This window comes from Ptychodera flava, chromosome 6 (genome assembly GCF_041260155.1).
Source record: "Ptychodera flava strain L36383 chromosome 6, AS_Pfla_20210202, whole genome shotgun sequence".
NCBI lineage: Eukaryota > Metazoa > Hemichordata > Enteropneusta > Ptychoderidae > Ptychodera > Ptychodera flava.
In genome coordinates this window covers 28138754-28152432 of record NC_091933.1, presented here as the reverse complement: position 1 = coordinate 28152432, position 13679 = coordinate 28138754, and the positions used below count along the sequence as shown (strand labels likewise).

The window sequence follows — 13679 nt, the reverse complement described above, 5'->3', positions numbered from 1 at the left end:
GTGACAATTGAAGAAGGTCCCGTTATGAGAACGGGCGCCATTGGACCAATTCTGTCCGTGTACATAAGAGATCCGGATCAAAATCTGGTAGAAATCGCTACTTACGATGTATGACGGCGGTAGGCTACAACATGGGAAATGAGAAATGGCATTACTGCCGGCGAAGAAGAGACTGAGGGTGTGACGCTGACACGTCGAAGGCGTCGTGCATCTTTTGACCGTGACTTTCACGCTCGCAATCGCCTGCAAGCCATGTTATGCTGTAAAGACAGACTGCTATTGAATAAGTAATGATTCAATGAATGCGAATGGCCAGAATTTTGGCGAGATGGGACTTTGCAAACGGCAATCGGCCAAGCACAGAATGATTTTCTTGGAATGATACTGACAAAGTACATAATAACGTGCAGTTTCAAAGGACAGGCTTTATTTTTTCCAATTGTTTAGGGCGTCGGTCTCGAAATTCATTGAATCTTTCTGCCGACGAATAGGTGAATGGGACGATACCACTAGAAGTAGAGCACTGAAACTTTGAACAACGTCAAGTTCGCAAAGTGGTAATTGAACTTAACTTGAACTTGACAACACGACTTTAATCGCTGTGATATTTCGTCTTGACGTCTATTTTCATATTGAATCTTAGGTCTACAGTTATTTTAAGTTTATGGTATAGTGATAAGCAGAACCTTTTGAGAAAAAAAGTAATGTAACCAGGGGAACGTAGGCAAGACGCCGACAGTTTTCAGAAACGCACATTTTTTGACTTTCCAATACACTTGCCACCATGCCATAACAGTGCCTAAGATCAGCCGATATGGTGAAGAACTCTCTTTGTATGTGTTGATCAAGCAATCAGACTCTATCAGGGCGATGTCGAAGTAAAATAGTTGTAATGTAACCTTCATTATGATCATGAACTCAGGGTTTTCGGGAGAGTATAGTATTCTTCAGTTTTACCCAGAAAAAACGAGGAAGCCGAGGAAAATCTGACAGGTATAATCGCAAAAAATCTCATTTCAATATTCATCTACATGAATAAAAAAGTGTTCTTTTATAGCGTATTGCATACGCCCTTGTCTACACTTACTACTTCTGGTATTGGGATCATGACACTTACTATCATCTTTGTGAATAATGGCGCCCTCACGATAGGGGCATCGGATGACACAGGCCAACCTCAGTGACACCCAGGGATGGTTCTGAGCAGGTTGGTTGGAAAAGGCAAAATGTCTGTTCTCTGGTTTAATCTAAAACTACACTTTGACCTTCTAAAATGAAACGTGAATCGTGACCTACAGGGAAAATTGTCCAGGAACGATAATCATCAGTTTTATTTTTGTATGCTTGAAATATCATGTTGTCTACTCCAAATAGCCCTCGTGTTGCCGTTCAAAGTTGAACAATTGCTTCCCGAGTATGACACTGAAAGGAGCAGCACAGTCTTTCCAAGGTAAAGCATAGCATAGCTTGTGAAATTTTGCCTATAACTACTACTCACAAAGCTGGAAACGTGATAATATTTTTCACAGTGAAACTGTTGTCGAATCAGTTTGACTATCGGTATCCGGTATATCACAGTGTTGCGGCGTACTCGTTTATCATCATATAACCTTCAATGTGTCACTTATGAACAAAGTTGAGTAAAAAAGTCGTGCTGGAGAGATCGGGCTTGTACATTTGACTTGCGCATTTAACAACAACAGCGATCATCTCAAACACATCAGCAGCACCGCCGCCACCACCATGATCCATCATCATCATCGCCATCCTCGACGCGTCATTTCAAACGATGTAATCTCCTTGGATACAGAGTTCAGTTTGAAACCTGTTTTGCTAAAAAAAGTGCAGCAGCCTTAAACAGCATACTTTGACATTCCAAAGTTGTTTGTCGTGCCAAATTGACCCCCGACCTACAGGTCAGAGTTTATGCTACTAATTCTGGATAAAGTATCTTTCGCAAAATCGGAGAGGCAAAGATTCACCGCAAACATAATGCCTTCTAGACTTTACGCCATCAACGCCAGCCAGCCTACAGGCATGGCAAAGGTTTCAGCGGAAAGAAAATGATGTCTATGGCGATTTCGGTGAAAGAGCAACAGGTTTAGGCATCTCAGATCCTATACAGAGCACTGTTGAGGCTAAAATATGACATTAACATGGAAACGAGAGCAATGAAGGATTTTATTTCCGGCGGTATCGGTGGCATATTTATGATTGTAATTGGGCAACCTTTAGACACAATCAAGGTATGTATTCTGTATAGGATACTAGGATTATATTGGTTTTATGCTGTAAATATATATATATATATATATATATATATATATATATATATATATATATATATATATGTATGTATACACACACACACACACATACACACACACACACACACACACACACACACACACACTGCATTGCAGTCTGTCAAAAGCAAGTTCATAATTGATCGCAGCGCATGTTCCCATGTGAACGTCCGAGACCATCTGTTTTACGGTAATGTAGCCACAGAGGGCGTCACATCTTTAATACCTTGAGTTCGAATCTGTTTATAGCTTTCAACCGGTAACTTTACAGAGCTATCATTTCGATACAATCGCCACACAAAAATATTTAAACTAGGCATATCTTAAATATTGTGCGCATTTTAAAACAAATTTACTCCGAGGTGGACGACGCATGGGAGGAAGATTGGTACACATGATCGTACGCGTTCTACTACGTACAATCGGCGAAGTTATCAAAGGTTGAATTGCTCGACCTTTAACCAAACTAACTGTGCAGACACTTCGCGATACAAAGTGAGATAATTTTTACCTGGTGTCGATAGATCCTGTCACCACACCGAGTAATATCGCGGCAATTTGGGATAATTTCATGGGCAATTGTACCTCATGTGTGATAGGAATTGAGAATATAAAATCGATGTAGCTCAGTCGTTACAGTAAGTATCGTGTAAGACTCCCGGCGGTGGCAGTCCCCGGGTTGGTGGGTACCCATGCTTGTTACCCAAGTTTGAAAAGTACCCCCTTTCCTAGAATATTTCTGAGAAAAACACCCCCTATTTGTGGAAAATCTGGGAGAAATTAGCTGTAAAAAACATACCCTTATTTTCGAAATCTAGGAGGTTAGTATGTTGACTTCCAGGGTTGACCCTGGAGGTTGACTTTGACTTTGTATCCATGTACATCACAAATGTTTGTCCTCACCTGATTTTAGTCACATTCATACACAATCTTCTTCCTTATCCGTTTTATACACTAAATTTGATTTAGGGGGGATGGACCCTAAGTGATGGGCATGTATACGTCATATGTACATACAAACGTACGGTACTGTTTTTCATTTTCTTTGTGAGTGAGACTAGACCAGATTTAGTGTCCTAGGGAGTTTATGAAAGAACTACCCCTAATCTCGGAGGTTACTCTGAAAAAGTACCCCTTTTTCTCGATTTCACGGACCTAGAATCTCCGAGATGACTGAAGAAAAACCACCCCCTTTTCCGTGAATTTGGTAACGCGCATGGGTACCAACCAACCCGGGGACTGCCACCACTGGGGTAAGACTGCATAAGAAGTATATCGAGAATAAAAAAAAAACATGACTACCAAGACTGTTGACTAAGACCTGCACTTCAAGAATAGTTGTTCCTTGTTTGTACACAAAATATAGATAAAAAAGTTTTCGTGCATCTTTTTTACGTGTGCACACCGTGTCGTTTATACACTCCAAGGGTCTTTCCTCAAGTCTTTCACCTTGTCCTGTATGTGATGCAAATACGTTGTCAGGCAAAGGAACATTCCCAAAGCCTGGTACGCCATTGACAGTAGCATCTATTTTACCACGTTTCACTTTTAGGTGCGACTGCAAACACAGTCAAACCGCCCTCATGGACGATCTCCGATGTACAAGGGAATGGTTGATTGCGCCGTCAAGAGTATTCGAAGTGAGGTACGTTTGGACATCAGCTTGACATCCCGTCGGTCTATTTTGGAACCGATTGCTTTACAGAGAGCTCGGTCATAGAAAATTAAATTTAATTTACGGCAGGTTGAGTTTAACTTTGATGTGGAGATATTTCTAATCAAATGAGCTAGACCTGTTGAGTCTGTTTTTTCCGATCTATTCAAACAGCTGAGGTGGCACATACCGTGGTAGTTTTCCTGGAAGGAGAGGAAATTGGAGTGGATCTGATTTTTCTATACATGTCTGTCCGTCACTTTTCTTACGATGAAACATCATTGGTTTCTAAACGATAATATCCTAATCCAAAACACAACCAAACAACCTGAAGAAATCAACTTCCCACTAGTTATTTGAAGTTGGGTTTTCATATATAAGTTAGTGATGTTGTACAATTATGTTCCGTGATTACACATTTGTTATAATCTACTGGCCATTTCACGGAGAAATACTAAATTGACGGTCTTTATTTCTGTTGGGTCGCAGCTGTACCTCGAGACTAGCTCTCAATATCAGAAAGTTCGTGCTTTTGCCAATCCATACCCCACCCCTGCTTTCAGACTTTCGTTGACACACTAGGGCACGTACGAGTTGTATCACTTACAGCGATGACACATGCCAACGGTAACAATGGCTCTTCTCCATAGAGTGTACTCCCTGTGAGTAAAGGTCATGGGGAAGTTCATGAAATTGAAAGTCTGTGTTCACATTGCGCACAGGGTGTGAGAGGACTGTTCAAGGGCATGCTGACACCAATGCTGATGATAACACCAATAACGGCGCTTTATTTTTCCGGTTTTGGGCTTGCCAAGAAACTCCAACAACGACGCCCAGGGGATGAACTGACGTAAGTGGGTCGGCTTGATGAGTGCATAACTATGCAGCGATGCACAAACTGTTACAGAATCCAAAAGCCAATGTACATACAAAATTCTGTTAAGGTGATATTATCCGTCTAATCCGTTTGAATATGCATCCATATAATATATTCACATCCTCCTAATCAGAGATTCTTGACAAAGAAACTATTTGAAAGCATGGTGGTGTGGATGAGATATACTTGCAAGTTCTTCAAATATTAGAACTGGCAACATCGAAATCTGAAATGATGATCAAAGCTTTTTTTGAAAATCCGATGGTAATGTTATGTCACAACTCTCAGAATCTGTGATGGTTGTTCTTCTTAGTACTTCACAGTTGTTCAAAGCTGGAATGTTTTCTAGCTTGGTGGCCATGGTTTTCCTCGTGCCGGTCGAGAGAATCAAATGTACACTGCAGGTGAGTTTCCTTGGGACGATTATCTTCGATGAAGTATATTCGTTGGACGTGGCACAGGCTAATTAGACATTATTTGTGTTGATTTTTCCATTTATGATCAAAAATTAATTATGAATATTGATAAATTATTAATGTGAATGTTACAGAATAATAAAATCCTGCTTTTTTACCGACGATGTCGTCTATTTTGTGTAAATACCTTCTGGAAACCCCACACTGTTGTTATATTAATAATGATTATTAATAAATTATGATTTTGGTTAATAAAATCATATTTTTACACACTGTAATCTGCTTATGTAATCAACCCTCTGTAAACCGTTATTTAATTCATAATCTATGCCAAAATATCAGCGGAAGTTACTACACAGTGTATACAGTGATACATATCAATATATCACTGTAACATCCTGTAACATTCATATTAATAATTTACTAATATTCATAATTAATTTTGATCATAACTGCTAAAATCAACACAAATAATGTCTAATTAGCCTGTGGACGTGGTGACTTTTTATGTGAATGACCTGAGCACGAATGCTGTGGTAGCTCCCTTATAACTATAATTCTTTGACACTTGTTCATTTCCTTTTCAATTTTCATGGAATCACACTTTGACGCTTTCCCCGAACAGTCTCCTATTACGTGCATATCACCCATCATTGTTCTTTTAGACATGCTACGTGATAAAAAGCTTATTGCACTGTATAATGTGTAATAACAATGTTATTCATACTTTGCCTGAATCTCAGTTAGAAAACGGGTCTTTCAATTGTGTTTTTTATACAATATTATTCGTTCTTGCCTGATTTAAAGTTTACAGAAAGCGAGTCTTTCACTCAGATTGTTATCAAAAAAGGGAAAGTGATTGATTTGTACACTTGCTTTCGATAGGTTCAACAGTCCGGTGGTCGTGGTCGTATGGTCATGTACTGTGGTCCAATGGACTGTGTCAGACAATTTTATAGAGAAGCTGGCATTTCGGAATTTACAAAGGCGCTGTCCCAACATTACTGAAAGGTGAGTTAAGGTGATGAATCAGTGAGGCAAGTGACTGAAGAACATTACTTGGGCACGAGATCAGTATCTTGCCGCCATGGCGACTCACTGTGGTGAAGTCAAGGGAAACAACTTTGATGTGTCACTGCGTAAATAGCCGAAGTCCAAGAGCAAGCTTGAAATCCTGGAAAACACGTTATCGGTCTCTGGGACACGTCACTGCCATAATTAAGTGAATCTTTAACTACAAAAGCATATACATTGAGGGTCGAGAATAAGAAAAAATGTAAATGATTCATCTAATCGAAATTTATCGAATTCTATCAATATATTATTGCTTATCAGTTCCGTTTGACTTTCGCTCTGACACACATTGCATAACCTACATTTTTAAAAATCAAAAACTGGTTCGGGGGAGTGTTTGAATAATGCAATATTCTGAATAGACAAGGTATATACTCTGTTTCATGATGTTTTGATTAATAACAGCGTAGATATTCATTTGTGATCAAATTTTGTCTTTGACAGATGTACCTAGCACGGGCTTGTTCTTTATGACGTATGAACTTCTCAAACGGACTCTGACGCCATCAGGACAAAGGTACTTTACAAAATGAGTATGATTTGTAAATTTCTGTCTTCGCTGACTGATATTATTATACCGCCCTCTACCAAGATTGAAGATTAGCTCAACCCCCTGTACATTACCGTAAAAACCCGATCAATTCGACCAGAAAAAAATAATTACGATTTCAAAATCGTCGATTTATTAGGAAATTAAAACTGCCGAAATAATTTAGTGGTCGAATTAATTGGAACGACGAGGATGAAATTTACGCGAGACATGTTTGCCATGTTGAGACTGCTTCAAAGCATGGACTGTGGAATTTTTTGAGGTCGACAAATTAGGTAACAAAAAACCTCAAACACACCTGGGTGTCACATCAAAATCAAAGTGGCCGCGATTACAGACGGAGCGATCTGTGACACTGCCACCGGCCGCTCGACGGACGACGCGTAGTTGACATCGTGTGCCAGCCCTTGGAAATATATAGTAACTCCCTGACAGGCAGATGAGATAGTCTAATGGCGTTTGATGCATTGAAAGTTTGTAAAAATAATAAAAAATGACATCACCGATCATAAGAAACGTGGTGTTGAAGATAATAGTTTTTAAGAGAAGACTATGATGACCATATTTCTGTAAGTATTGTCTAACTTTGGAAAACCAACATCTGTAGATTTACTTCAACCAACACTTTTATATTTATTCTACTCTTATTATAAGATTAGTCGAATTTCTGGAAAGTAGGTGTACATTTTCGATGTCTGTGTATCGTCTATACCGAAGTCATATCCGAAACAGTATAATCAAATCGCGACAGCGTAAACCTCTCTCTCTCCCTCTCCGGTATTTCGATATTTTATATTGTCGACATTTATATATAAGTCTGAAGTTTCAGGTCACTGCTCAATGCAAGTAGTTGATGTCAATTTTCCGTATCGGGCGTGGTCTCTATCGTCTCTCAAATCGTTAGTTTTTTCCTGTTATATTCGATATCAGACTCAAAACACAACGTGAACGATGCTGATAATATATTGCATATTTCGTATCGAAAACCGGTAAAGTTCGTAACTGGTGACATGTCACGGCCTGGAGAAAGTGTATCACCATCGATCGAATGTCCGTGACGCTTTTGCTGCCAAATTGACATTAGACATATTGCACAGGGAACTTTGCGGTATGGCAATTATATGAATTTTGCCGTGAAGAAAAATCTGTGACTTTAAACTGGCCGTACAACTAACAGTAAACATGGCGGAGCAATGATACCGACTTCAGAGACTTCGATTTTTTTTTTCATTGCGACCGCTGGTGAGAGCGAGTCGTCCGGTGGAATTTTTTCCCACTGGCTATTTGGCTTTGAATGATCAATTGCCCTCATGTGCTAAAAACAAGACGGGCGTTCGCTGTGAATCAATAAGCCTTTTGAATATGAAAAAATCGGACATCTGAACCTCAACTCGCAGCTTGAAAGTTGTTCTCCGAATCAGGACAGGGACATCGGTGAGGCCGGATTTCACGTAGCTATGGAAACCGACGGCTCGTTCGTTGTTAGACAGCATGCGATGTACGTCACATGCTCTCTTGGGCCTTGGAATTTCGCCGTATCGCCTCTACAGACTACACCGTCTATTACCTAACCATGCTAACAAACACACGATAGTTCAGTAACATATGTCTTCATTAATCTACCGATCATCGACCGTCGAACACTTCAAAAACAATGGTCGTGGTCACGGATTCAAGGACGTTCTCATGAAGACACGATCAATAAGTGGCGCGCAGAAATATTTTTAATGGTTTTGAGAACTTCTAAAATAACTTGTAATCTGTATATCTTCGCACATCGAACCGATATTGTATACCTATCACCGTCGAAGTTTATGTCTTTCACTGTAGAGTTCTTTTTATCCAAAACACATATCCAGAAGAGTCCCACAGAGCAGTCAAATGAAAGGATAATTGCTTCAAACAAATGAAATTGCACGAAAGAATGAAAATCAACAGCACATCCTGGACGTGATTTAAAACGATGGCGCTTGTGAATAGGACTATTCTATTTGAGTAACGGGGATGGGAAGCACAGAACTGTAAAAGTACTGGAAAAACGTGCCATTTTTCTCGCAATTTTAGCAACTGTAACGACCCTTTATTCTTCACTAATACCTTTCCATAATTGAATTAAACTAGGTTTAGGGCTTATACACAAAGTGTACACTGATGTACAGAACTTTAAAAAAGTACTCTGCTGGGAACGAGCAGGGGTTTACACGCTAATGGGCGCATTAAAACAATGGGCACGTCCATAGGTTCAAGGACGTTCACGGCGTAAAATTGCTTAGACTTGTTTTAATATCTGGTCATCGGTGTACTGCTACCTGTGAATCGAAACGACAAGTGTAGGCCTATAGCTTTGAAATTTTATGGGAGAGAGACACCACGACTGAGATCGGCAGTAGCACAACAAACTATTCCGAATTGTGCGTCCGTGTTTAATACAGACATCTCTCGTAGGTGATTCTGGTTTCTCAATCGAATCAAAAGTCCAACATTTACAACATTGACATAAAATATGTCTGAAAACTTTTGTTTTATTCAACCAACTGATTCATCTCCTTTGATATCCCCTAAGCTACATGTAAACAGTCCGGAAAGACTGACATCGATGTCTCCCGGGCCCCCATGCAGTATGGCCGTACGTGTCCAAATATTTCAGTGTTATACATTTTCTTGTCCTTCTCTTTCTTTCTGAGCCAGTGTCATTATTGTGAACACGGCTAATAAATAAATAATAATATTTCTTCACCGTTTTGCAAAATATCTCGTCAACCGGGCGCATGGGCAACGTCTTTGTACGTTGGTCAAAACTAATGACACTGTAGGTCAGGATATCACATCGGTCAAAGTAAGATTGAATAAGGAAGACGAAAATGCTTTCATCGATTGACAAAAATGAGAAGGAACGAGTCAGTAAACATCGAACCATAAAGGGGAGATCGAGACTGCCATCCCCCATGATTAATCAACTGGGAACAAAATGTATATATTTCGATCGACAGACTTACACAACCAGAGACAGCACTTTATTCAGCTTTAAAATTAGTCACCGCCTTTCCTATAATAATACCCCGTTTGCGTTTCGATCTACTCTGCTCTGTCCCCAATCGGCATGGCCGTCCGGGTTTCGCCTGCCGTCGGCGTACTGACTGATACATGGTTATTTCTTCAGGGATCTTTTCATCGTTTGGCATAAAATACAGCATCTCTTTTGGTGCACAAGGCAAATCAACGTTTAGAAGGAAAGTCACAGGAGGTTAGGATATTATATAGGTGAAATTAGAATGGAATATTGAAGATGAAAAGACTTATCGGTCGACAAAAATTGCCAGAAACCGAGAATTGAGATTGTCTATGATTTATTAATTGGGTACAAAAATATTCGATTGAGTCATTAAAACAGCCAGAAAGAGCAATTTCTTCAGCTTGAAAAAATCAGTCGTCGTCTTACTCTTTCCTTGACACTGTCCCCATTTGCGTTTGAAAATATTACTCTGTTCCCCGGGCTCTGTTCCCAGTCGGTAAGAACGCACGGCGCGGCGGCGGCGGCCGTACTTACTGACATGTAACATCGATTTTTCCTCAGCAATTTTTTCAGCGTTCGCAAAAGATTTCGCAAACTCGTCCTTTTAGTGCACGGGGCACATCTGTCTATGTGTTTTAGGAACAAGCAACATGTGGTTTAGAACATAATATCTGTCCACTTAGGAAGGGATATTGATTCACACACAGAAAGAGTCTGTAAATTTCAATCAACACGGGATGGTAAGAATTCGGAAAAGACAATAAGAAAGGGAGAAAGTAGGTAATTTATTCTTACTTTCTTCGATATTAAGGTGAACCAGAGACTAGAGGGTTGGTACTTCACACACGCTGAAACTTCACGCAGATTTCGAAAGAGGGCGACTGAGATCAAGCTCACTATAAATCACTGAGGTTTCATACTCAGCGAAAATAATCATGTGACCCAATGAAAACCAATCTGAAAGCCGTTTACAAAGCCCTTTGTTGTTCTCATTTCTGCCTTTTTGTCCGACCCGTGGTTCATCGTATTCGTAACGGTGGTTTTCGATGTCTTGAAATATCGTTCATTCACCAACTGAAGGAAGTTTTTGAAGGGTATGTAATTCGGTCGAATTAATAGAGATCGAGAAAGTCCAAATTTTAGTCGGTGGTCGATTTGAAAGGGCCCAAATAAAATTATGTTTGGTGAAAAAAATAGGGTGGTCGAATTAATAGGATGGTCGAATTGATCGGGTTTTTACGGTAATTACAAAGAACTACATTTGAAATGAATACATGAATATGTCGAGTGACGTTCTTATATTTATCACGCGAAATTAAAGAAGATTGGTTTCGTTTGTTGGGCCATGTTACAAGTTAACATTATTTCAGCGGATATGATTAAATTAAGTAGTACTGATCATGCAATTCATGAAAGGAAAGTCCCTATAATGTCTTTTCCATTTGGCTTGCAGCACCGAAGACTTGAGTGTTGGGAGAATCCTTATCGCTGGCGGTATTGCTGGTTGTTCCTGTGGACTCTTTATGCCATTGGACACTTTGAAATCACGTTTTCAAACTGGTGAGCAGAAGTTCATGCCTAGTTCAGTGCTTACATCCTCCAGACCCTTACCCAGACTGCATTTGTACTTAAATGTGCATGAATCCCGAAACACTCTTCTTTAGCACTATCCGGCAATGAGAAATGTACTCTTTGCTTGTTGTGATGTCACAGTCGCAAACGCTATATACACTAGCAAAAGCTTTACGCAAATTCGTATGTCTCGCTTGTTCGTGTGTTTTGTAACCTTTCAGCACACAAACTTGTGAAGTAAAGCAATGGAGTGATTTCTTTCTGACATTTTAAACTAGATTTCACGTTCCCTCGATATGTTCGGACAGACGCGTGGTCTTCCAAAAACACTGAAGTTAAGTGCACGGTACAGCTGAATGTGCCAATTTTCATCGTAATTCCACCGACTATTGGTCACAAAACGATAATTTGCTGGTTGTTTCCATATTGAATGTAAGGATAAATTTGTTTCAATGATATCTGTAATCATGAAATTCAGTATATTGTTTAATCTTTTGTAACAGCTCCACATGGAAAGTACCCAAATGGCCTGCGTGATGTCATCATGGACTTGGCCCTGAGTGAGGGCGCCCGTGGGTTCTGCAAAGGCCTCACGCCGTATCTGATCCGTGCGTTCCCAGCAAATGCTGTGAGTCTGTGCGTTGCACTATAAGTTGCAACTCTCATTGCTTCTCTACACCACATTACTTTCCCTTTTGAGGGGCTAAATCTATATTGTAGTGAAGGAAACTTGAGAAGACACTTCAGAAATTGCCGCCACGGTGATTTATCTGACATATTTTCGATATATTGACATAGTACATCTATGGAAATCACACGAGGGTTGTCTGAACGACGACCTCTTCATGGCCACCAAAAAAATTCTGATCGGTACCTTAACCTTTTGAGTGCTATAATTGTTCTCAACAAAAATTTTAGTGCAACATTTTTACCAATTTTTATTAATTTTTGTGTAATTTTTTGATAATTTTGGACCAAATGGACATCACATTTCATTGGGTACAGTTTGCAAAATTTTGACAAAAATCTGAAAAAAATTGACCAAGGTATATTTTCAAAAGGTGACAAAAAATGACTTTGGCGCTCAAAGGGTTAATCGAACTTTCCAACATGGAACACGATTATCTTCTTTTTTGAATACAGTTATCTATACATATTATCGCATAGTACTATGCAGACAAAGGGTTTGTTCAAACTTTGAACTTTTACCGTAACGTTGTGTAGATTGCATAACAACAAAGAACAGACAAATTAAACACAACCGAGGCCCTGTTTATATACAATATCACAGAGCGTTAAACACATACTATATCTTGCCTGTTCAAATATGTGTCGATATTCCACAAAGTGTCAAAATAACGACGTCATAACTTTACCATGGTTTTCAACTGTATGCATCTTTTCTTTTTTCTTTGCAGGCGTGTTTTCTTGGTGCCGAAATGACCATGAAGGCTTTAAACAGATTTTCAACAACTCTCTAACATTAAGCCCATTTTTCATTCCAACATTGTTAAATTATATGATGTGTCTCAAAGAACCATTGTCTGAACAGAAGTTTGAGAGGGGTATGTCAAAGGTCAATTTTATCCTTCAACGCATTCCCATGGCTTGTTTATCTCCTAATCTGTAGATTTTATTGCTTTCTTGAACTTTGACACGGCTTTGTCCACGAGAACATTAAATATGAATATTTTTCTCCTAGTCCACATTTGCTACAATTTTTTCCCACTGAAAATAAACGTGCATTGCTGTGTGTTGCAATGTAGATCGACATACCAGCAGAGATTATTGACCGTTAATAATTTCTGCTAGACTAGCAACGAGGTTTTTCGATATGCATCGAGTCGCTAAGCTCCGTATACCGCCTACCGAGGGAGCCGTGCGTTGCATTGTCACACGGGATGAGATCAGATCAAGAAAGTAATGTGATGTCATGTGATCTGACGATAACGATAGCGCTGACATCGATAGCACGTTCATTACTACACGGCATTACCCGCTAATTTGGCTTCTGCAGATAGAAATTTGAACAAATTTGAACAAATTGTACGACTTCCTATGAAGGGGCACGACTTTGGAAAACGTCAGGTTGCTAGAGAAAAAGCTTAGGACAATCCCGTGCTCCTGATTTTTAGGCTGGGCGATTATTCCTCGAAATATTCCGAGAGTGTCTACTGTGTATTTTGACCTAAAGAGTCAAAAAAACCCCTCTAGTAT

At 39.6% G+C, this 13679-nt stretch overlaps 2 protein-coding genes and 1 long non-coding RNA gene across 3 annotated transcripts in view; all 3 read left to right on the top strand.

The window, feature by feature from the left end:
- Positions 1–102, top strand: part of LOC139135397 (uncharacterized) — a 1608-nt gene extending 1506 nt beyond the window's left edge. Inside the window, exon 3 of the long non-coding RNA XR_011552982.1 lies at positions 1–102. This exon is cut by the window's left edge and continues 9 nt beyond it. This is a non-coding gene — a long non-coding RNA (uncharacterized lncRNA).
- Positions 103–1888: 1786 nt separating this feature from the next.
- Positions 1889–13233, top strand: LOC139135395 (mitochondrial carnitine/acylcarnitine carrier protein-like). The gene is made up of 9 exons (XM_070702769.1): positions 1889–2246; positions 3859–3951; positions 4683–4810; positions 5151–5241; positions 6139–6264; positions 6772–6844; positions 11344–11450; positions 11966–12090; positions 12881–13233. The coding sequence occupies exons 1-5, from the start codon at positions 2157–2159 to the stop codon at positions 6259–6261; spliced, it is 525 nt and encodes a 174-aa protein (XP_070558870.1). The 5' UTR covers positions 1889–2156; the 3' UTR covers positions 6262–6264; positions 6772–6844; positions 11344–11450; positions 11966–12090; positions 12881–13233.
- On the top strand, positions 6341–12943 carry LOC139134421 (mitochondrial carnitine/acylcarnitine carrier protein-like). The gene is made up of 5 exons (XM_070701282.1): positions 6341–6392; positions 6772–6844; positions 11344–11450; positions 11966–12090; positions 12881–12943. Exons 1-5 carry the CDS (start codon positions 6341–6343, stop codon positions 12941–12943), a joined length of 420 nt encoding a protein of 139 aa, XP_070557383.1.
- Positions 13234–13679: the final 446 nt, after the last annotated feature.

Coding starts and splice junctions, on each gene's coding strand:
- LOC139135395 (XM_070702769.1), top strand. CDS start 2,157: ATGGAAACGAGAGCAATGAAGGATTTTATTTCCGGCGGTATCGGTGGC. Junction 3,952..4,682: donor TCAAGAGTATTCGAAGTGAG/GTACGTTTGGAC, acceptor CATTGCGCACAG/GGTGTGAGAGGACTGTTCAA. Junction 5,242..6,138: donor GAATCAAATGTACACTGCAG/GTGAGTTTCCTT, acceptor TGCTTTCGATAG/GTTCAACAGTCCGGTGGTCG.
- LOC139134421 (XM_070701282.1), top strand. CDS start 6,341: ATGGCGACTCACTGTGGTGAAGTCAAGGGAAACAACTTTGATGTGTCA. Junction 6,845..11,343: donor CTGACGCCATCAGGACAAAG/GTACTTTACAAA, acceptor TTTGGCTTGCAG/CACCGAAGACTTGAGTGTTG. Junction 11,451..11,965: donor GAAATCACGTTTTCAAACTG/GTGAGCAGAAGT, acceptor CTTTTGTAACAG/CTCCACATGGAAAGTACCCA.